Source organism: Vigna unguiculata, chromosome 10 (genome assembly GCF_037176805.1).
Source record: "Vigna unguiculata cultivar grain cowpea cultivar isolate G323 ecotype 2 chromosome 10, ASM3717680v1, whole genome shotgun sequence".
Taxonomy (NCBI): domain Eukaryota; kingdom Viridiplantae; phylum Streptophyta; class Magnoliopsida; order Fabales; family Fabaceae; genus Vigna; species Vigna unguiculata.
Window position 1 is genome coordinate 10,216,482 of NC_140801.1, and position 24,832 is coordinate 10,241,313.

General features: G+C 30.9%; 1 protein-coding gene across 3 annotated transcripts; it reads right to left on the reverse strand.

Annotated features, from left to right (window-relative positions):
* Positions 1-266: 266 nt before the first annotated feature.
* On the reverse strand, positions 267-14,366 carry LOC114167028 (ABC transporter B family member 4-like). Of its 3 annotated transcripts, none has more exons than XM_028051935.2 (13): positions 14,281-14,366; positions 13,696-13,973; positions 13,038-13,092; positions 11,306-11,481; positions 8,866-9,087; positions 4,332-4,576; positions 3,727-4,252; positions 3,366-3,639; positions 2,290-3,155; positions 1,941-2,207; positions 1,563-1,826; positions 1,161-1,454; positions 267-775 (listed from the first exon to the last, which is right to left on the reverse strand). In XM_028051935.2, the coding sequence occupies exons 2-13, from the start codon at positions 13,942-13,944 to the stop codon at positions 410-412; spliced, it is 3,804 nt and encodes a 1,267-aa protein (XP_027907736.1). In that variant the 5' UTR covers positions 13,945-13,973; positions 14,281-14,366; the 3' UTR covers positions 267-409. The 3 variants fall into 3 exon arrangements, with proteins under 3 accessions (XP_027907736.1, XP_027907738.1, XP_027907737.1); XM_028051937.2 differs by having other exon boundaries at positions 14,173-14,281; XM_028051936.2 differs by lacking the exon at positions 14,281-14,366 and adding an exon at positions 14,051-14,163.
* Positions 14,367-24,832: the final 10,466 nt, after the last annotated feature.

A 24,832-nucleotide genomic window follows, 5' to 3' on the forward strand; every position in this document is an offset into this window, starting at 1 on the left:
TAATTTGAAAAAAAATAATAATTTTTTTTGTTAATTAACTACGTTAAATTTTGTCACATTTTGTTTAATAAAAAAAACATTTTAAATGAAAAAAAAAACATAGACTAACTTCACATTTTTATTTTCAATGAAAAAAAACATTGATATAACTATTTTAAATTTATATTTTTAACCTGTGTATAAACTAATTTTAATTTTAGCAATAATTTAACTTAACTGAATATTTTTCAGTTTTAGAAGCTCAAGACAATAATCGTACACGTATGTTCTGAGTATAATAGTGGCTTCTGATCACACAGGGCCATATTTTAAGGAGTGAGCCAATTAATAGTAAATGTCATACTACCTTTAACGTTGTATGACTTCATGAATTTATTAACTTACAACATTTCCTTGTTCAAATTGTTTCTCAGGGAACTCTAGTTTTGGAAGCATTTGAGTGAAGTTGGACTAAGGAAGCGTAAAACCCATCCTTGACTTTAACGAGTGTTTCATGGCTTCCCTTCTCCACGATGAGTCCATCTTTAACAACAGCAATCAAATCTGCATTTTTTATTGCAGATAGGCGATGTGCCACAACCACAGTGGTTCTGTTCACCATGACTTTGTCCAATGCATCCTGAACAACTCTCTCTGACTCAGCGTCTAATGCACTTGTGGCTTCGTCTAATAGCAATATCTTTGGACTTTTAATCAAAGCACGGGCAATGGCTACCCTTTGCTTCTGTCCCCCAGATAACTGGGTTCCCCTTTCTCCCACTACGGTGTCATAACTCTGTCATAAGTGAGAAAACGTTACCAAAGCATGAAGTACATATGAAAAGTTCAACTCTTCCAGAATTATACTTGAGACGATTGCAAACTGAACTCAACAAGTAAAGTAGAATAGTTCCGAGAGTTGTCAGGAATCTAATAGAAATGAAACCATTAAAATCCTATGATTCTCTTGATACCCAGCTCAGGAGTATCTCATTTCACTGGGAATGTTTTACTATACTTGGATATAATATCATAGTTACTGTTTGTAATGTTTAATAAATAATCAGATTTGAAACTTCATTTAGTAATTTAGGCGATAATGAAATTCATTAAATGTGTAATGAATTAAAGCCTTAAATTTGGTTGAAAATTCACCACATAATACTTTCTGTTAATTTTACCTGTTGTAAGGCACTGATAAATACATGGGCATTAGCTTGTTCTGCGGCTGCTATGATTTCTGCTTCACTTGCTTCACCTCCTTTCCCATATGCAATGTTACCACGAATAGTGTCATTGAACAATACCGGCTCTTGGCTTACCAAACCCATTTGCTGCCGAAACCACTTCAATTGTAACTCCCCAATTGGTACACCATCAAGTGTGATTTCACCTGAATTGGGAACATAAAATCTCTGCAACAACGAAATCACTGTTGATTTTCCACATCCACTTTCACCAACAAGGGCCACTGTCTGGAACATAAGTTTTGGTCGTAACCATTAGTTACAAGTTACAACATACACGTGCCTTAGCTTCCTTTTGTATTGAAACCATGTTTAAATATACTACTCAAACTTTACCTTGCCAGAATGGAAAATCAAGTTAAGGTCTCGAAAAATCTGTATCTTTGGCCTTGATGGGTAGTTGAAACTCACATGACGAAGCTCAATTTCTCCCTCAACTATATCCAATGTGGTACCAGTCTCATCACTTGGATCTATCTCTGACTTCTTATCGATTATTCCAAATATGGCAGCAGTTGCAGACTTGGCTTTGCCAGAATCAGGAGAAATTGTGCTAAACTGGGAAACCCCAATAGCTGCCATAGTTAAAGCAAAGAAAACCTACAAAACATATATGTCTTTTCATTTTCAAGAAGGAAATATGCAGTGTTGACAAGTAGCACTACACTTTCTTTTTGTCTTAAGTTAAGAACGAAATGAAAAGTTAATCTGTACCCGAAAAACTTTGGAGAATGTTGTTTCTCCAGCGGCCACTAGTCTAGCTCCTGCATAGAAACTAGTTGCATAAACACAAAATAGTAAGAAAAATGAAACCCCAAATCCTAATCCACTGATCAACCCTTGCCATATCCCTGTTTTCATGGGGTCTTCACATTTCTTCCTATACAATTCCATAACCTTATCTTCTGCACAGAAAGAAGCTACTGTTCTTATATTTCCAACTGCATCCTTAGCAACTTGGCTTGCTCCCTCGTACATCATCTACACCAGAATCCACGACTAAATAGATCATATCTAGGAATTTAAATAATGCATGGCAATGGAAAAAATCCCAAGAACTCACCTTTGCGTCTTTGCTGAACCCCTTCATGAATTTCGTTTGAACATAGCCATTTGCACCAATAAGGGGAATCAAGACAAGAATAATCAAAGCCAATTGCCAGCATGCAATGAAAGCAATAATCAAACCTGCCAAGGCACATGTTAAATTTTGGACCAACAGGCCCAGTGCATCACCAACAAGAGCGCGCACAGAAGCAGCAATTGCTGAGAGCCTTGCGCTTATGGCACCACTTGAGTTGCTAGGCTCATCAAACCAACCAACCTCCATGTTCACCACTTTCTCAAAACATATTACCCTGATACGTTGGATCAACTTGCATCCAGCCACAGAGAAAAAGTATGCTCTTGCTGGAATTACCAAAAATGATGCAAGACCAAGAACCACGAACATGAGTGCCCAAAATTTGGAGTCCTTTTTCATCTCATCAACTGGTTCGTAAAATATTTTGACCGCAATGGAAATCAACACCCCAAATATGGGAAGTATAACACCATTTGCTATGGCAGCTAGACATCCAATCAGAAGCACTGGAACCTCTGGTTTGTTGAGGGAAGCAAGCCGGCGGAGTGAAACCTCTTGTGCTTGTGTTTCGAGTAATGCGTCTTCACTTTCAGTATCAGGGACACTAACACCTTTGGGTAAACCAGAAAGAGAAAATGAGTGACGGCTACTACTCCCCAAAGATGATCCCCTGCTAATAGATCTCCTAGTAGATCTTTTTTTGGTTAACTGTGTAGAGGATTCCGTAGAAAGTTCGCTCTTGCTGTGATTGCTTGTAGTTTCTTCTGATTCTTTGTTTACTTCTTGTAAACGTATCAATTGAGTGTAAGCTCCCTCGAGATCCTTGACCAGTTCTGAGTGTGTTCCTAATTAACAACCACTTGAAGTTATATACACAAACAATTTTTACAATTTCGATTCTACTCAAATGCTAATAGCACTCTTTTAATCATCTTATTGTTAGTAAAAATATTGAAAATTACAAAATTAATCATCAAGATCAAAATAATTAATCATCTTAAGGTTGAATGAATGAAAAGAAATTAACCATATGTTTAGATAAACATGTGTGATACCTTTTTCAACCACCTTCCCTCTATGAATTACAACAATCGAATCAGCATTCCTCACTGTGCTCAACCGATGTGCCACAATAACAGTAGTTCGATTAACCATTACCCTGTCCAGAGCCTCTTGCACTGTTCTTTCAGACTCTGCATCAAGGGCACTTGTAGCTTCGTCCAGAAGTAAAATTCTTGGATCCTTTAGGATTGCTCTTGCTATGGCAATGCGCTGCTTTTGTCCACCAGAGAGTTGAGTTCCTTGTTCACCAACCATTGTGTTCAATCCCTGCAAGCTTGGCAATGTAAAATTTAAAAGCTTTAACAATTTCTAAGAATACAATAACAAATCCAGTCTCTGGACAGAATGCAGAACCTGTGGCAGTTTATCAATGAATTTAGCAGCATTTGCAAGTTCAGATGCTGATCTTATCTCTTCAATTGTGGCACCCTCCTTTCCATATGCAATGTTATCCTTAATGCTTGATGCAAACAAGACTGGCTCCTGATTAACAAGGCCAATTTTCCCCCTCATCCACCTAAGCTGAAACTCTTTCAGGCTAATGCCATCAATAAGAACTTGACCTTCTTGAGGATCATAGAATCTCTCTATCAAACTAATAACCGTGGATTTTCCACTCCCGCTTTGTCCCACCAGTGCAACACTTGTGCCACTAGATATATAAAGAGAAAACCTATTGAGAATCAACTCCTCAGGCCTCGCTGGGTAACTGAAACAAACATCCCTCAACTCTAGTTCACCTTCAATATCCTCTAATATTTTCCCATTTGGATCATAAGCATCTATCTCTGGTTTCCTCGCAATTGTTTCAAACATTTTGTATGCAGCAGCTTGACCCGCAGCAAAAGCACTCATGATAGGGGATGCCTCCCCAAGAGACCTAAGATATGAAAAATACAAGAACAAATCATATCAATTGAGTTTGGTTCATAAATACATTTAAGATAATGCTTACTTACATTGAAGCAGTTAATAAAGAAGCAATCACATTGAGCACCGTGCCCCCATTATATTTTTCTCCATTGTCGATTATCATCTTTGCGCCAAACCACACTGCTAAAGCATAACCACTGAAAACAAGAAGCATAACTGTGCCAAGGGCCACGCCAGCAACAGAACCTTCATGAACGCCAGTTACGTAAGCTTCTACAAGAAATTTTCTGTAATCAGACAGTGCTTGTTTTTCCCCAGTAAAAGATGCAACCTGAAAATTAACATAGTAAAGTATGAGTAGGATTACTATATTCGTATATTAAAGCCTCGATTTTGCTTTATGCTGTTGCCTCACAGGACTTATAATATTGCAAGTTCAAACCACATGACATTAACTCAAATCACTCTAATTTCTTACATGACGGTTTGAAAGGATATTATCTCACAAACAATATACAATAAATGTATATCGTCGAAATGCAACATTTATCGAAATGAATCTCACTCCGGTTCATTAAGTACGAGAATAATCAAATGTAAGTCCACGTTGACTACAAATGACAAAAATTAAACAGCATATAAAAAAAATCCTTAATTTCAATAATTAAATTTTGAATTAAAAGTGATATAAATCTTTTTATAATAATAAAAAGCTAAATAACATATTAAAAAGTTATCCTTAATTTCAATAATGAAAATTTGAATTAAAAGTGATATGAATCTTTTATACCGTATATTTCAACAAATAGACCCATCGCCTCTCTGTGATACTAAGATGCGTACCAGAACTTATACAATATATAGTGTTAGACTTAAAATTTTTTTTTTTTTTTTTGGATCTACTAGAGTTATTATACAACAAAATGTTATAAATAAATAAAAATATTTAGTTTTACATATCTATTATTCTGGATATTTGTATTTATTATGGTATCACATCTTTATATGATGTCAAACAATTTGAAGTTGTTAAATTATTTTTAGATGAACTTTATTTCTCTAATGATAATGGTTAAATTGGGATCTCTTTTCAGCTTTTAACGTTATATAGAAGAAATAGATTATTTTTATATCAGAGAACAATATATTCATGTAATTTATAAATTAAAAATGTTAAGAATGTGTTTTCTAATGATAATAATAAAAAACAGATGAAAAGTAGTAATTTCTTTTTTTTAATTTCTAGACTTTAAATAGAAGGATTATATTATTGTATAAATAAAAAATATATTCATATATTTTAGCAAATGATACATATGTTAAAAATACTACATTGTTCAAGATCATCTCAATGATACATGAAGAGAAGAGTGATTTATTCATTTAAAGTTAGGAAATATATAACAAAGTTTTTCTACCCTATTTGACACCTAATAAAAGCTAATATTTTTATTTTTAGTTTATTTACTTTTCTTAATTATTTTATATTTTAAAGTAAAAATATAATTTTATTGGTGTTGTATAGATATAGAATAGAAATGAGGGTCTCCGTGTATCACCCTTAAAGTTATTATTCTACCGATCATATAACATGTTAACTATTAAAGTATCTGATGTAGAAGATATTAAAATAGAAAAATTACTTAAATATATTTCTAGGTCTCTATTAGATTATTGAATCTTTTGGTTAATAATTAGTCTTTATTCTTCAACTTTTTCATCCTTTATATTTACTTTTAATTTTACTCAACAACAATTTTGATAGTGATTTGAACTTTTATATAGAGTGATTTAGATAAGTTTTAGAAACAAAAGCAAAATATAAATTTAGTTGAACGTGATACTTTTCGATGACTTGTGAAATATTATATATGGATTATTTTTAAAATTGATATAGAGCGAATCAATATTTTTCAAAAATCAAAATTTATGACTATTTTGAAAATATTTCTAACTTATGAGGCTGAAATAAATATATAGAATCAGCTGACTAAAATCAGCCTTTGTTCTGTTTTCAAGAAATAATAAACACATGAGTAAGTTTGATTAAATACTCCTCAAGTTTAGTAAAATTATATAATGTTTTCTGTTCTTTTAGACTAACTTCTTAAAAGTATTTGCACAACATTTTATCGAAACTTTTTATATTTAAGATTAAATGTAAAATCCTAGAAAATGACAGTTTTGAAGTGATAGTGGTGTAAAAATAATGAGACTCAATTATTTTAATATTAGAATATTTTAGTATAAATAGTTTAATTATAAACAAGTTTCACAATTTTAAAACATATCATTGTAAGCAAAATTACTAACAATCATATCTCTAACCACTCTTCTAGAGTTCTCTAACTTCTCTCTGAGGGTTCTTCTTCTTTGCTCGTCTATTTGAAGATCAAAGACCGCAAGGGTGATCCTCTTCACAAGCTAATCCTTCCTTATCAGATCAGTTTCTTCAACTCTCGTTTTCCAATGGGTTCTCTCTATTCTGACTTGCATTTGACTCTTCTTTGGTTGCATGTAAGGTTTTAACCCTCCTTATGAGTCTTTGTTGGTCAATGGTCATAATGATATGTCCTAATCGTTCTTGTGTTGTTTCTACCTATAAATAGATCATCTTATGGAGCTAAAGGTGTTTTGGTATTCTTAGAGTTGTTTGGGGTCGTGTGAGCGTCTTAGTTAGATAAGGGAAGTTAGCTTAAATCTTGTGCTTTATTAGTATTTGTTATTTTTAGTACTTTGCTTGTATTGATGGATCTGATCGTTCTTGTGTTGTTCCTAGGTATAGATAGAGCATCCTATGCAGCTAAAGGTGTTTTGGTGTTCTTAATGTTGTTTAGGGTCGTGTGAGCGTTTTGGTTGGGTAAGGGAAGTTAGCTTATATCTTGTGTTTTATTAGTATTTATGATTTTTTTTACTTTGCTTGTATTGATGGATCTGATGTGGTGTGAGTATAACTAGATGTATATTGATTGGCTAAATTGATAATTATATGTTGAATTGTGTATGTGACTCTGAAATAAGCTAAGGAAATTCTTTCCATAAGGCTTCAATTTGAGTAATTCAACATTGTTGAGCCTAAAATCATGAAACTTGTCATCATATAAGTGTTTTAAACTAAGGATTGGCTCAAGGAATGTCAGATTCCACAAATAAAGCTTAAGAAGGAGTTTTTGCGATCTGTCATGGCGTTGGGCAACACTGATGGGGCATTGGACACCAATTTTGGAGTACCAAAACAGAAGTCATTGGACGTGTGGCGTTGGGCACCACCCTATCATGGTTGGGCGCCACTTTGCTGTCAAATTGGAGCCAAGCGCCAATTTTTGGCGCTAGCGTTGGGCGCTACCTAGTTTTTTAACATTGCGTCCTTTTGGTAAAATGAAGATTCACGCTTCGTTAATTGCTAGATCGACCTGAAATTTTGGCAGCTGATCCTAGACACGTGATTCTTCACTTTGATCGATGGGATCTTTGTTTTGAAGTCTGTGGTTAAATAAATGATTTTCACTGTTTTGAGATACTTTATGTATATATATGTTGGAGATTGGAATGGATTGAGATGGAATTATTGACATGTGAATATGAAAATGAGATTAAGAATGTATATGATAACATATGTTGATGTATGATTGTGAGGATGAGGGTCTTGTGAAAATTTTGTTACGATAATTATAAAGAGTGATAATGTGAGGATATTCCTAGGGAGCTAATCTTGAAACTCTACTAGTCATCCATACTCATGTAGAGGAGGATGATTAGGTAGTAAGAGTGGCAAGAGGTCTTGTCATGAGAATGACCATAAGGTTCTATGACAAAAAAGGATTTACATTTTGTGTGATAGCTCGGGTAGACGAGTTGTTCTACCAGCACCATGAGTTCTAGAGAGTTTGATAAAATGGATATGTATGATCTTGATCACTTATGATAATTGTAATAAAATGGGTTGTTTGTGAGGAATGATTGTTTCTTTTATATTTAGCTTAACCTTGCACTTTGTGGTTTTGTGTTGTTTTCTTCTTTTGCGATGACCACCATTTTGGTGGAAGTAAATGAAGATGTAGGTTTAGAGACACCTCTTAAGAAAGAGAAGTTCGTAGTTCGGGTTGTGAAATTATACTGGATGTATAAGAGGTTAGTATGTTCATTATAGGGATATCTTTTGTAGGTTTGGTATTATTGTATAAATGGTAAATTTTATAGTCTGAACTCTTAAAAAATTATATTAATATACTTTTTTATTTCGTTAACCTCCCTTGAATATTGTTACAAAATATCTTATTTTCTTAATTTTATGCTACTAAAATAGGATGTTATTGTTTCATAAACATTACACGCCATTTGTATATTATGTGTAATGAAGATTACTATAAATACTAAAACACAAACAAAATTTTCATGATTGACAGTAATTAAGGAATCATCATAATATGTAGATATGTTAAACTTTAGTCCAAATTCTCTATTAGGATGTTGTCCTCTTATAGTTTCAAAATATATTAATATTAGTACTTTAATTTAAAATATTGAAATCAGTGTCCATTGATATATTTCAAAAGTATAGTAACAAAGAACATAAAAAAAACATAATAATAAAGAATCCAAAATGGTTGAACTTCTTACTGTTCTTATTGAGGCAATTGTCTGCTGAACGATGTGTGCAGCTTTTGCATAGGCAGCTTGACCTCTAGAAGCCATCCTACCTTGCATGATGGCCATAGCAGCACCTGATAGAACAAGGAGTGGAAAAAGGCACAACATGACAAGTGTAAGAAGCCACCCTTTCACAAAGGCTATCGCGAAGCCCCCTACGAATGTTGCTATCAACTGCACAAATTTCCCAACCTGTTTCCAAAAGTAAACTAAAATCGATCAAACATGCAATTAATCCGAGATAAAATTGTAACTTGTATGATTCACTCTCACTTACGACACTATTTATATGGAAAGGAATAAGTCTTGGTCTACCAAAGATATTGTACCTTTATGATGCATATATATTTATACATATTTATACATGTGATGATATCATAGATATAACTTTTTAGGACTTTTGATTAGGTTTAGAGTTTAAAAAAAATATTGTATTTTTGTTTAAATTTTGGTTTTTGATTTTGATTTGGATATTGTATTGGTCATGTATTGATTTTATTTTTTGTGTGATTATATACTTTTTAAACTTTAGTTTTTAAGAGGCTTGATGGATGAGCTTTAGTATTTTTTTGGCCCATGAGTAGAGAGTCCATAATATATAAGCCTTGTTGTAAAGTTTTGCACTCAAAATTTGCTCTTTTAGAATTTGAATGATTTTCTTGTGAGAATTATCCATAAGTTTTTCATTAGAACTTTTTATCCTTATTTTTGAATTTCGAATTCAAAGTGATAGATCTTCCTCTATCCATCTGTTTGAGTTTCTTCATGTATGATTTGTTCCTTGATTTTAATTTTGTCAATCTACTTAACCTGATCTACATACAACCGAATACCCAATCTTTCTCTCAAGAGATAATGGATGAGTCAGTCCCGTCGCATTACATGGTTCCAAAATTACATGCTAGCATAAAGGATATCAAATGCAATTCGATGCAAGCTGTTTATGGGAATCTTTTTAGGAGACATTTTTTAATGTGAAAGAACAAGAAAATAAGTCGTTCAAATATTATTTCATTCACTCACTATAACAAATTGCTAAATTATCTACGAGCTTTTATTGATTTGTCGATAAAACAGAATTTAGAGATAGATTTTAAAATTTTAATTACCAATGAAAATATCCTTTTCTAATGATTCGTTAGTAAAATTCGTCAATAAATTAGAATTTGTATTATTGACAGAAATATGTTTCGATAATGGATCTATTAATAAAATTTATCAGTAATTTAGAATTTTTACTATTGGTGAATATTTTCGCCAAGAAAATGGTTGCAAGATGGATGACCAAAGGAGGTTTCTTGAGTACCATGGTCATACCATACTAATTCTCAATTGACTAATCAAGAGGCATCATTCAGTTTAGTTTATGGCACTAACACCATGTTGCCAATCGAAATCAGTAAGTCGTTCTTAAGAATCATGACATTTTCACTAGATCACTCAAAAAAAGGATACAAGCGAATTTCGACTTAATAATAGATGAGGTCAAGAAAATGCACCAAAATTAGCAACAAAAACTTTGAAATGAAGAACTAAGTTAAGATATAGAGTCTTCATCCCTATAAATTTCAAAGTATTTTACTTCGTGTTTCAGAAAACAAAACTAAATTAGATAGAAAACAAGATTTCACCAAAATGAATCGGATAACACCAAACAGAGAAAGAGATCATCTCAAAAAGCCTAATTCTGCATAATTGGAAAACAATTGGTTTACGCTTCTTTTTAGCTAAATATTTGATTATTTGTAATAAACATAGCCCACGACTAATAGACAATGGCTTGGTTAACAGAAACCATTGGAGTCATAGCAAAAACGAGTCTTCATAAGACAATTATCACTACTTATGAACTCAAACCCTTTGTGATCTATCCATAACCTGGATGATACTTGGGTGAAACTAAGTGGAGGTTTGAACCTAGTGATGTTGAAAAATCAATGGATGAGTTGAGATTAGGATGAAATGCCACTTGAACTCAACTAGCTGGTTACTCTTTTTCCTTTGTGTTTTACTCATTAAAAAACTTTTCTCAAAGGTTATTAACAAAATTGTAATTTTAAAAAGGGTTAAATATATTTTTTATCCTTCAATTTTTAGTGAAAATTAGAATTAATCTTTTTCAAAAAATTTTAACCAACTTAGTTTCTTATCTTTGAAAATATGTGAAATTAGTCTATAGTTGCATACCCGACTTGCCCGGAAGTTGACTTAGCAATATCTAAACCCTTAAAGCATTAATTACAAGTAATAAACCCTTAAATCATATGTTAGACAACTAATTAAAAGTTGAGTTTATCCTCCAATATACACACTATTTATTCATCAATTTTACAATTACCTAATCCTTCTATAAAAACAAGCATAATGTGAAGGACAATATCTTAATCACAATAACAGTTTAAACACATACCTTCTCTCCCATGGCATCTTGAATGAGAACAGTATCACCTGATATTCTTCCAATCACTTCACCAGTGTTTGTTTCCTTGTCAAAGAAAGCAACGTCTTGTCTTAATATAGTTTTCAAATACAGTCCCCTAATTCTCGCAGCCTGTCTTTCCCCGGTTACCATCCAGCAAGTCACCTCTGAAAAATTAATCTTTCTTTATCAAGTTTGAGTAATTTTTCTTTTCAAACTTCAATTTCCATTTTGCTTAGCAAATATATCACGTTTTACTTTTATTTCGTGATGTTTTTAATCCCAAAAAATGAATTTTACTTAAATGTATGTAATGAGTGTATATATCTCATTTAAGTAAGATGTGTTTGGATTGAAGAAAATAAAAAACAGAAGCAACGAAACTAAATAATACAGCAACAAATAAAATTGATTGTCTACTTGTTGAGTGAAGCATAAATAAATACAATATAAAGATAAAAATGTTGAAAAAACTATGTAATTTAATAATTTGATAAAAAAGTTATAAGAAAAAAAGTCAAATGAGTGACACAATTTTTTAAAATTATATTTTGTTATCTCTCTTTCTCAAACAAAATAACGGAGTTAAATCTCTTCCATCGCTTTCATTTTCCTTCTCTCTGTCAAGCAAATCCGTAGATAGTTAGTTTCTTTTCAATAATTACCTAAAATTTGTTTTCGGCATTGATTGAATAACCTAATAAATAGTTCACAGTAAAAAGAATTAAAAAGTTAACTTTTAGTTCTTAAGAGGCTTTTTTTTTATAAAAAAAGCAAAGTATACAATATTATAGGTATTATTGATACTATTTTTTAACCATTTTTAATGTTTGAATTTGATAATTTATATATTGTTAAATATAATAGATTAGTAATGTTTGTACCCGGACATCATTCACAAGACGGAGAAGAACAAAAAAAAAATATGGGTAAACACATTTTATAAATCGAATAAGTTTAGATAACCATTTGATACTTATTATTTTTCTTATAATTATAATTTTTTTATACTTTTTATTTTATTTATAATTGTAAAAGTTTACTTTCTAATCTCTACTATTGTAAAAGCAATCTCTCCAATACTAATAAGTTTGTTAAAGTATTATTTTACATATACAGATGTATAATATAGAGTTGTCAAAACGGATAGTTCGGCCCGATCCGACTCGACCCACCACGGGTTGATGATTTAGTAAGCCAACCTAACCCAGTTCAATTTTTAGCAAGCCAAAAAAATTTGAACCCAGTCCGGCCCATCACGGGTTGAAGGGTTAAACGGGTTGGCTCACGGGTTAACTTAATTAAAAAAAATTATTTTTTTTAATTTTTTTTTCAATCAAAACTAAATTGTAATTCTAATTAAAATCTAAATAAACTTTAATATAATCCAAATACAAATAAAAAAAAAATTTATTTATGTGTTAGATAAAGAAACAACTTAACATAACCTAAATATAAAACTCAACTTAATAAAAAATAAATAAAAACACTTGTGTGACCCTTTTATCTACGAGTTGGCTCACAAACCTGGCTCACCACGGATTCAATCCGAATGAACCGGATTCTAAATGAGCCGGGTCAAAAATCAACTCATATTGAAATTTGTAAAAAAAATTCAACTCAATCTAACACAAACCCATGATGAACGAATTGGTCTGCGGATTTCAAACCATCTTAAGAGCTTTAATATAATATTTGGAAGAGAGAGAACATAAATACTTACGAAGGAAAGCTGCCACCCCAGATCCTAATGCCAAGTACACAAATTTGAGAGAAACCTGCAAAGAGCTTGCAATAAAGTTTAAGATAACTAATATTTTTATCAGCAATTCTCTATACACTGTATAAGATAATTTATGAAAGAAAAAAAAAGTAAATGGTTGTTTAAGTACAACTACAATTTAATTTTAGTATAATAATTAGATCATTATATTCTTAATACAACTTCAACTTTAGTTCTGTTTTTATTAAATTCTATTAATAATTAATATAATTAAACACAGATTTAACTTTTAATAATTGTAATATGGTACAATAATCTTAAATTTATAAAATAAAGAGTGAGTGAACCAAAGAGTAAAAGTCCTTTTCAAAATCAACCGCATATCATATTAATATTTTTTTAATAAATACAAGTCGAATTAATACAGTTAATAAAGTTAAATTTAACTATAAATGTTTTAATCACAAATAGAAATTTAACTAAATAAAATTAAAATTTTTGTAAATTAATACAGTTAAAACATTTATAATGAATTGTAACCTTTTTTAAATTATTCTAGAAACATAAATAAGCCAATATTGTAGTTACTCTTGGATAAATTTATTTTATAACATTTTATTTTGTTCCTATAACAGATGATGGAGAAATTTGTGCGCACCTGAGACACTTTTTCTACTATGCCGGGACTGTTCTGGTTAGCTCCGAAGGCGTCGATTATTTCACCAAAAAGTAATGTCATCAGAGGAAATCCCAAACCGTTTCCGATGGCGCCAACGCTTCCAACCACCATCAACGTAATGTCTGCACAGTCCGCAAACGCGAACAGCTTGCGAAACGGCACCGTCTCTGCTTTTCTCTTCTGTTTGCTCTGTTCTTCGCTTTCCGCAGAGCTTCTTTTTCCATCCATGTCAAGATCAGAGCTCCAATAACTCAAAACTAAAGCAACACAATATCAGCGACGCAGAAAACGTTAACGCCAATAAAAGTAACCGAAAATAAATTAAGTGCTGAACCTTAACGAATATAGATTACACAGCAAGAAAAATGAGGTAGAGAAAAAAGAAAGCGTAGAAATTAGGAAAAGAATGGGAAAAAGAAGAAATTAGGATAAGAAGAGAGAGAAGCGTAAATTGACCCGAGTAGATGCTTCCAATTTTGTAGGCTCTACCAGAGTGGAAAATTTTACAAACTTATAATTCACATTCATTACGAGTGAAGGGAAAAACTATCGTTGTGAACAAACCTGTGTCTCGAAAGGCAAAAAGAAGGAAGCAGAAAAATATCTTGATGAGAGGAATTTATTCAACGTAGAAAAGGAATAGTTGGTTCCATGAAAATGAAAGACTTGTGCTAGTGGTGTGGTGTAAGATCAAACTTTAAAGTTGATTAGTGAAACTAAAATAAATTATTTAATAGTTTAAATATATTCATGTTTTTGTTGAACAAAATTAAATTAAGTTATATTTAGGTTGCTTGACTTATAGAATTGGTTGAATTTACTATTAATTAATACTCTGTTTTGTAATTTATTTTCTAAACTCATAAATTATGGTTTGGTTATAACATTTCTATTTAGAAGTAACTTAATTTTTGAAAGATAAACTTAAAACTTTTCGGCGTAATATTTTTCTTAATCAACTCATTTTTTTCTTACAGTCCAAGTCAATTTTAACAACCATAATCTCATTATTCTTTCAAGAAACTGAACTATGTAAAATGATATTCCTGAAAGGATTTTAGGCTCAATTGATTTGATTTATATTTAATAAAACTCAATATTTTGTTTGAGATAAATCATGCATTAAGTTATCAATTTTAGTTCAAAGATTATATAAGCATTCTTACTGTTATTTTGATTTATAGGAAGTGCAGTTTTCTAGATATATAATAATTTTTATTTACTTTTGACATGAAATCCTTAATTTGAAACCAATTTTAGAAACAAAAAATAGTTAATCACTATAATGACTAATTTAGATACTAATTTACAAAATTAAAAATTTTTAATTACAAAAATAGTCACTATTATAAATAAAAGGTAAAAATATGATTTTGGTCCCTCAAATTTGACTTAAATTTGAAAATGGTCCCACGTCAAAACTTGGTCACTCTTTGGTATTTAAAATCATTGTTTTCGATCCCTATTTCTAGACAGCATTAAAAATAACAAATGATGTGTCATATGTTACTTAATCTTATGAATTACTAATATTAATAATAAATAATAATAATAATAATATTATTATTATTATAATTTTTAATATGTAATAGTCATAATTATTATATATTATTAATTATTATTAATATTATTACTAAATATTAATATTATTAATTATTATTTATATTATTACTGATATATTATTATATAATTATTATTAATATTAATAACAGTTATAATATTTTTTTTTAATATCATTAATAATTATATGTAATTATAATAATAATAATAATTATTATTATTATATAATTATTATTCAATATGGAGGACCAAACAGTAATTAAGTTTCGATTAAGGATTATTTTCAAATTAAGTTGAAACTTTAGGAACCACTACAAAAAGTGTGTTGTTTATCGATGGATTATTCTCGACGAGTAAAATGTCGTCGATAATTACGTGTTACCGATGACATTTTCGACGGACAGTATAAGGTCAATTACCGATGGATAATCATCACTAATATCATCGATAAATGCGTATGTTTAATTTTTAAAAGGACCCATCAGTAAGGTCATCGGTAATTTACACGTGTTCTTTTACCTACGGATAATCCGTCGGTAAGTCACTACTTAAAATTGATTAATATCAGTAAGGACTTCGATGCACATTTCACAAAACAGAAAGCGCTCCCTCCCTGCCGACATTGCACCACTATCGCCTGACGCTAATCTATGGCCAAGGTGGTTAGTGCATTACCATCACGTTGTCGGCTACCTCCCAAGCTAGTGGAGGTTATTCCATCACTAGTGGTCGCTGCGTCGCTGAGGTGGCTCCGTCGACATGGTCGCTCCGTCTCCATTAAAAGTGTAACAGTGGCATTTTTGTAAATATTTTTCCCAAATTGACGCGAGAGGCCTTCCTGTTGGGTATTGGGCTCCCTTCCTATGTGGAGAAAAGGCCCAAAATTTGAGAAGCCCATGTCTCACTTAACCTAGTGGAGAGGAGGCTATAAAATAAAGAGAGAGGCAGAACAATAGAGTCAGAATACACTGAAAGCCCTAACACATAGAGGGAGAAGTAGAGGGAAAATTATGTTCACGTTTTTCATAGAGCTGTCGCAGTAAATTCGGCGCTGCGGATTCGTTCACCGTTGGATCGGGCTGAAATTTTTACAGCAGGTTCGGAACTCATTGCTCTTCATTCTGACCGGTCGGATCTTTGATACGAGGTCTGAGTTGGGAGATATTAATTTCGCACTGCAGCAGTGATTTGTAGAGATTTTCCTCTCTTGTTCTTCTCTATTTTGAAAGCTTTGTTGCTTTGTTATTTGGTTGGGTGTTGGCACTAATTTGTGCTATTGATTAAGACTCTTTTGTACTCTTGTTGATCATAGTGAAGCTATTTCTTTGGTCTCGACGACTCGTGGTTTTTACCCTTGATTTGAGGGGTTTTCCACGTTAAAATTCTTGGTGCCTTTATTTGTGCTTTTGGTGATTTATTATTGCTGCTCTTTGATTATTGCTCCTCATAGATTCTTGCAAGTTAGGGAAAATTATATCCGCTGCATTCTCTGGTATATTGTTTGTATTATTGTTTTCCCCATCACTTCTCAACCAATTTTAGTTCGCAATTTAACTCATCCCTAAGGCCAAAAACTGTTAAATAATGGTAGACTACCCTTGGTTTGAATTTATTTAATGTTTGTTGGCCCAAGGGTTAACGTTATATTGCAAATTAACATCAATGTTGAAGGGCTCTACCGTTGGAAATTTATTTAACGTTTTTTCAAATGACGTATTAGATTTCATAAACAATTTATCGAATTAAATTATTTTAGGACACACATTAAATAATTTATGTTATTTTTAATTTTTATTTGTTGTTTAATTTTTGTCATGTGAAAATATTTGATTATTAATTTGAAGAGTTCAATCATAAAAGTCTCTTCTCATTCGGTATCCTAAAAAGCTTGTACTCTCTTTTTCTTTGTGGTTCTTTTTCTTATACTTCTAAACAAATTTTCATTCTCTTTCTCATGATTCAACTGGTTGATATTCACTAAATTCACTGTATAAAGGAACTTTCCTCTCAACATTTTTGAAATTTCCATTGTGTGTAATTGTTTACTTCATATTAATGCAATTGTTATATGCAATTGTTATTCGACCCTCTTGTTTAATATTGATACAATTATTTTTTCTTTCTCCAAATTTATATTAATAAAATAAAATAAGTATATTTTTAATATTGAATATTTGATAATATCTATTTTTTTTATTGTAATATTTATTTAATAACAAAATGTATCAAAAATAAAATATAATTAGAAGATATGTATAATATCTCAATCTTGATTTTCTAATTATAAAATAATAACTAATTTTTAAAATTGAAAATATTTTTTAGAAAAATAATTTAAATAAAAAGGATATTAAGTAAATATTCACATTGAGTCATATAATAAAACTTAGAAAGATGGAGTAAATCATGAATGAGGTAGTCTTACAGGAGCATGCTATTGAATTAGATGATAGTGAATTTAAGGCTGGTCCGGACGAAGTTGAAGTTGACCAACGCTATGTTATCTTTAAATCATTAAAAAATGTTATCAACCTTTGTCAATATGAGCAAGTTGAAAGATTCCTCATTTCTCATTGGATCAGTTAAATCAAGGTCAATTCGCTCTTCACCTTTTGTCACATTTTAGAAAATGGTTAATTGACAATCACACGTGAACAAATCGAAAATAGTCACCGAATGACTTTACATGATTTTTTTTAAAATAAAGTCACAATTATTGATTTGAGAATTTTCTCTTTCCAAATATAGATTTAAGCGGAATGAGACTTAAATGAGTACGGACTTAAACAAATATATATTGTAACTAGAGTTGTAAATGTGGGTCAGAACCTGTGGGCTAACCTGGCCCACCACGGGTTTGGACCGGGTTGAGTTGAAATTTTTTTACAAATTTTAGTACGGGTTAATTTTTGATCTGACCTACCAAAAATCTGGCTCACTCAGGTTGAACCCGTGGTGAGCCTGGTTGGCTCATCAATCCACCCGCAGATAAAATGTTACACAATTTTTTTTTTGTATTTGAATTGGGTTGAGCTATTTTTTTTACCCAACATATTAGGTTCACAAATATAAACGTAATATTTTTGTGATTTTGGTTTGTATTTGGAATTTAACATTATTTTTTATGATATTGAAGTTTATTTATATTTTAATCACAATTATAATTTAATTTTTCTGGGACTGCAAAACAAAATTACATTGTTTTTTAATTAAGTGATCTAGTGAACAATCCCATTTAGTTCACCAACTTATAATGGGTCAAATCGAGTTTGGATTTTCTTTATTGACTAATAACTTAATTGGATTAGATTAATTTATTAAATAACCAATCCATAATGAATCCGATTAATCGTTTTGATAGTTCTTACCGTAACTAAGATTCGATTTAAAGTTTCGATTAAAAATATTGCATAGGAGATCGCTCTTGTTATTGTCAGTGACATGACCATTACTTTTATAATCAACGTAATGAGTGGCATGACTATACTTGTTATTGGAAAACAACCGGAACAACATTAATGAAAATGAAAGTACACATGTATATAGTGGACCCGAATTGTGTTGAGGTAGAACTTTGACTTTTAATTATGATTCAGAACTATTTATTTATTTTTTAAAACAGAATAACTAATAACTCTTTGGTCGGGGTTAAATATAATAGACAATTAAGATTAAAACCCAATTATAACATTTTTTTTATAGAACTATCTATTTTATTGTTAATATCACTGTTACAATTTCCAAACACTAATATTTTAACTGTTCCACTGTACCACCACTACTTTTGTATTTACTAAAATGCCCAACAAAATATAAAAAATTACGCAGAACCAAAATCACGACAAATGTTTGAAAATTAAGACTGATAATTGAAACTTTGCCATCCAGAGAGTGAAATCGTGCCTGACACCATAATCTCCTATATAGTAGTGCGGTGAAGACTTCAGACTTTGAGAGGAGTCTATGGTGCTTTAGAATTAGATAATTTAGCTTTGTCGAGGTGGGCTCAAGACCTCAATTTTTTTTTATTAATACTTTTGTATTAAATTAATTATAAAATTATGTTTAAAGAAAAATACTTCAATATTTTCTAATACTAATATACCTCTATTAAATTAATTATAAAATTATATTTAAAAAAAAAACACAAAAAAAACATTTTATTATTAATATAGTTCTATTAAATTAATTATAAGTTTATGTTTGAAAATAAAATTTACTTAAATAATTATTGTTTGGTGATTTTTACTGGTATTAAAAATGATATTTAATGAGTTAAAACATTTTTTAGTAAATTATAATTTTGTTTACGAAAAAATAATAATTAGAGATATCTTTATTATCTTATAAGCAATATGTATTCTATTTTTTTCTTTTATCTATACGTGACTTCTCTTATAAGAGTCATTATTTAGGGTTTTATCATATTATATACATTCCTTGAATCTCCTCATCTTGAATCTCATGTCTCATGTTGTCCGTGTGTACTAATATTTTCATCTCCATTTCTGTTTAGTATGTTTTTTCTTTCTATTTGTGTTGTTATTTTTTTTTTATTTGTACTAGAATTAAAAATGTTTTTCGGTACTTTTCGATTTACGAGTTTTAAGAGTTTTTTTTTTTTCATATACCTTGCCCACTTACTATCGAGTTGAGAAGAACAATAATTTGTTTGAATTATTTTTATTAATGATTAATCTTAAAATAAATTCTGTAGGTTTGTGAAAAAGTTGAAATTTGAGAAACATAAAGAGGTTTGAGATTTCAAGATACTACAAGTCTACTATCAATTTTACTTTCTTGACAACCAAAACAAGGTTTTGTTGTTTTAATTCATGCGTTTTATATACTTATCTTTATTATTATTTTATATATTATAATTTTTTTATTTCATATAAAAATATATAGATATATGTCAACTAGAAAATTTGAATCAGGCTATTCAAAAATCTGAAACAAGAGAAGAATTGAGGCATTACTTGCATCACAAAAAGGAGTTATGAAAAAAAATTATAAAAATAGATAAGAATAATGAATGAATTAGAAAATATAGGTGGGTGCTCTTTGAATGAATAAGATAATAACGATATAGATATAGGTGAAAGCAACACCAAAGAAAGAGAGGTAGTTAGTGATGAAGGTAATGTTAACCATTCCAGTGTCAATTGCTTCGACCGAAAGAAGTTTCTCAAAATTAAAGATAATAAAAAAACTTATTTAAGATTAACAATGTCCCAATAAAGATTAAACAAATTAGCCCTATCATCTAATCTAATGAAAAAGAAATATTAAATGAAATTAATTATGAAAATTTAATAAATGATTTTGCATTTATAAAAGCTTGAAAAATAAATTTTAAATAAAATATCTCATTTTTTTAAGTTTGATTTAGGTCTTCCAAACTCTTGAGCTGCCATTGAACTTTGTCCTTAAGGAACGAGAAAAGTGGTTTATAAAACAACACGAAATTAAAAATGTTATATATTAGTAATTATCTCTTGAGCTATTATTATTAGTAATTAAAATAAAATTATTTTATTATTAAGTAAAAAGGTTATAGAAGTAACTAAAAATGATATAATGTTAGATTATTTTTCACTTTAATATCATAATTTATAAAGTATTCAAATATTTCATTATTAATTAATAAATACTATTATATTGTCAATAAATTTATGAATTCAAAAGATTTTGAGTAGCATTAATACTAATAGTTAGTGCTAATAATTACAATTTATTCAATTATAAATTATTAAATCTAAACTTTAATGTAATGATTTAAAATATCAATGTCTTCTTATATAAGTTAATATAAAAGGTTGTTACTAAAATTGATTATGATTAAACGTTAGTAATAATAATAGTTATCATTATTAACGAAAATAAATATAGAAATTTACGGGTGATGACAATTATTTTTTATGTGAAAAAAAAAGAGTTATCATTAACAATAAAATCATATTATTAATAAAAGTAAATTTAGTAATTTATTATTAATAGAAGAGAAAATCAAAGAATTTTCATTAATTATTAAAACATGCATGTAATATAGTATCATGTGAAACAAAGATTCTGAATGATTTATCATCCAAGTCGATCACCATATATATCATCACTATCGCCATGTGTAAATCCCAGTTATGGAAAAACAATTTAATTTTGCCTATCGCTATATAAGATTTATTGAAAATGGTGGCTTAAGACTATATATAATCTTATAAAGATGATAAGGCACACATTTTTCTTGGTAGACTTTGTAAGTGAAAAGTTTTATATGATGGTCTAATTAACAAATCATTTTTTTTTTCAATATAAAGGGTCCAAAATTACACTAAAACTCCTATCACCTAGAGAAGTTAGGACTGTAAAATTAAATTAAAAAACAAATGAAAAGAAAAAGAAGAGAATAGAAGGTAACAAAGAAAGAAGAAAAAAAGAAAAAGAAATATTTAATCCCTGGAGAGGCTAATGAGGTAATGTTTGTCAAAACAAAAGAAGAAAGTATTTATAGTTTTTTTTTTCTTAATACGTATATATGTTCTTTTACCTTACAATGTTCAAATTCTTTCTCCTAAAGGGTTATCACCTTTAAAGGGATAATATAGCAAATAAACTTTCCCTGTTATTCTTGCCAAATAGACTAGCTTAAAGAAAAACTTTAGGTTTTTCCTTGCCAAATAGTTTAGGTTATACAACTAATTCAAAGGAATAAAAAGAAAATTGACACTAGTCGAAAAAAAGTTATGTATATTACAAATTTAACGCTTGATATGGAAGGATTTGACGTGAAGAATAAACAGTGATATTTTTTAAATTAAAAATATTTTCTTTTTTATGTTAAACACCCTAAGATGTAAAGTTCAAAATTTATGTCGAGTTGTACTCTAGGCCGGCCTAAATTTTGAAATTTATATCAAACTCTAAAAAGTCATGTATAAATTTCTTTACAGCCTCTATGTACAACTAATTTTACTCATTTTCTCTTCACAATTTCAATGTTTTTCTTCTCTTCTTTGGAGGCAGCTAGGTTGAGTTATTTCTCCATACATTGGTGACTGAAGGGGTTCTTGTTTTCGTCTTTATGAGTAGTTTTACATGGGAGAGATTTATACCCAATTGAATTGTGGTTTAGCATTCCTTATTGAGGTTAGTGGTATTTTAAACCTCTATTTTATTTTTCAAATTGTCACCACCATGATTGTTTTAGGATATTAATCATGGGAATGCATGTGTTATTTAGATATTTAAATTTTATTTTATTTTATATTGAAGTTGATGGTTATAACATATTAGTATTATGGTGCTTGATTTAGTCCCACATCACTTAGAATAGTGAGATGTGATTCTCTATTTTACTATATAAGAGACTCTATGTAAAGCTTTAAGATACACCATAAATACAAATACTTCCTAGTGTAGTCGTGGACGTAGGCATACACATTGTACGCCGAACCACGTTAAATTCTTTGTGTCTATTTTATCTCCTTTATTCTTTCCTTTATTGCCTTGTTCCTAACAATTGGTATCAAGAGCCATTTTTCTTAGTATGCTCTGTGGTTGCAGCATTGTCTGATCTTCCACATCAGAAAAGATTTGGTTTCTATTTTTCTTCTTGGGGATCTCAGTTTAGAGAAGTAGTGGGAGCTTTGGTCAAAAGCTGCAGCAGGAGCTTTGGTCAAAGGCAGCAGGAGCTTTGGTCAAAGGCAGCAGAAGCTTTGGTCAAAAGCCGTAGCAGGAGCTTTGGTCAAAAGCCGCAGCAGGAGCTTTGGTCAAAGGCAGCAGGAGCTTTAGTCAAAAGCAGCAGGAGCTTTCGTCAAAGCAGCAAGAGCAATGGCATTGGAAGAAGGGAAGGTGAGGATTGAGAAGTTTGATGGCAGTGACTTCAGGTTTTGGAAGATGCAGATAGAGGACTACCTGTATCAAAAGAAGTTGTATCTACCCTTAACAGGGCAGAAGCCAACCGACATGGAGCAGGCGAAATGGGATTTGTTAGATCGACAGACACTCGGTGTGATCCGGTTGACATTAGCCAAGAATGTTGCATTCAACATCATGAACGAGAAGACAACCGTAGATTTGATGAAGGCATTGTCAAATATGTATGAGAAGCCATCTGCAGCCAATAAAGTGTATTTGATTCGCAGACTAGTCAACCTAAAAATGGGTGAAGGTAACTCGATTACTAATCATATTAGTGAATTCAATACAATTATTGCGCAGTTGGCATCAGTGCAGATAACATTTGATGATGAGGTGAAAACATTAATTTTATTATCATCTCTTCCGGAAAGTTGGAGTGCAACTGTTACTGCAGTTAGTAATTATGCAAGTAATAGTAAGTTGAACCTTGATAACATCCGTGACTTGATCTTAAGCGAAGATGTTCGCAAAAAAAGTTCAGGGGAATCTTCCAGTTCTAGTTCCGGTTCAACATTGAGTACTGAAACTAGAGGAAGAAGTAGCCAGAAAGGTCGCAATCAAGGCCGAGGCAGATCAAAGTCTAGAGAGAAATCAAAACCAAAATTCCGGAATGATATCACTTGTTGGAATTGTCAGAAAAGGGGTCACTTTACAAATCAATGTAGGGCTCCAAAGAAGAACAACAACAAAAGGCAATATGATGATCAATCAGCAAATGCAGCAACTGATGAAATTGAAGATGCACTATTATGTAGTCTAGATAGTTCTATTGACTCATGGATTATGGACTCAGGTGCGTCATTTCATACTACACCTTCCTTAGAACTATTATCTAACTATGTTCTAGGAAAGTTTGGGAAGGTCTACCTTGCAGATGGGAAATCTCTTGATATTATAGGAAGAGGTGATATCAATATCAGAACCTCTAATGGAAGTGTGTGGACTTTGAATAATGTCAGACATATTCCTGCCTTAAAGAGAAACTTAATATCTATAGGGTAGTTGGATGATGAAGGTCATTACACCACCTTTGGAGATGGACACGGGAAAGTAATGAAAGGTAATCTTGTTGTTGCTCGTGGAAAGAAGCGAGGATCTCTTTACATGATTGCAGATAAGGATATAATATCAGTTGCAGAAGTTGGCAACAGTTCCTTTTTGTGGCATCTGAGGCTTGGGTATATGAGTGAGAAAGGAATGAAGCTCATGGTCTCAAAAGGTAAAATACCTAACTTGAAGCATGTTGACGTTGGACCTTGCGAACATTGTATCTTTGGAAAGCAGAAAAAGGTTAGCTTCTCCAAAACAAGTAAGTCGTCTAAAGTTGAAAGACTAGCACTAGTGCATACAGATGTTTGGGAGCCAGCTCCAGTGAAATCTCTTGGAGGTTCACAGTATTACGTAACCTTCATTGATGAATCTACAAGAAAGGTATGGGTTTATTTTCTTAAAAATAAATCTGATGTGTTTTCTGTGTTTAAAAGGTGGAAACAGGAGATTGAGACTCAAACAGGTTTAAAGATTAAATGTTTGAAGTCTGATAATGGTGGAGAATATGTCAGTAATCAATTCAAGGAGTTTTGTTCAGAGAATGGGATCAGAATGATCAAGGCGGTTCCAGGAACACCAGAACAAA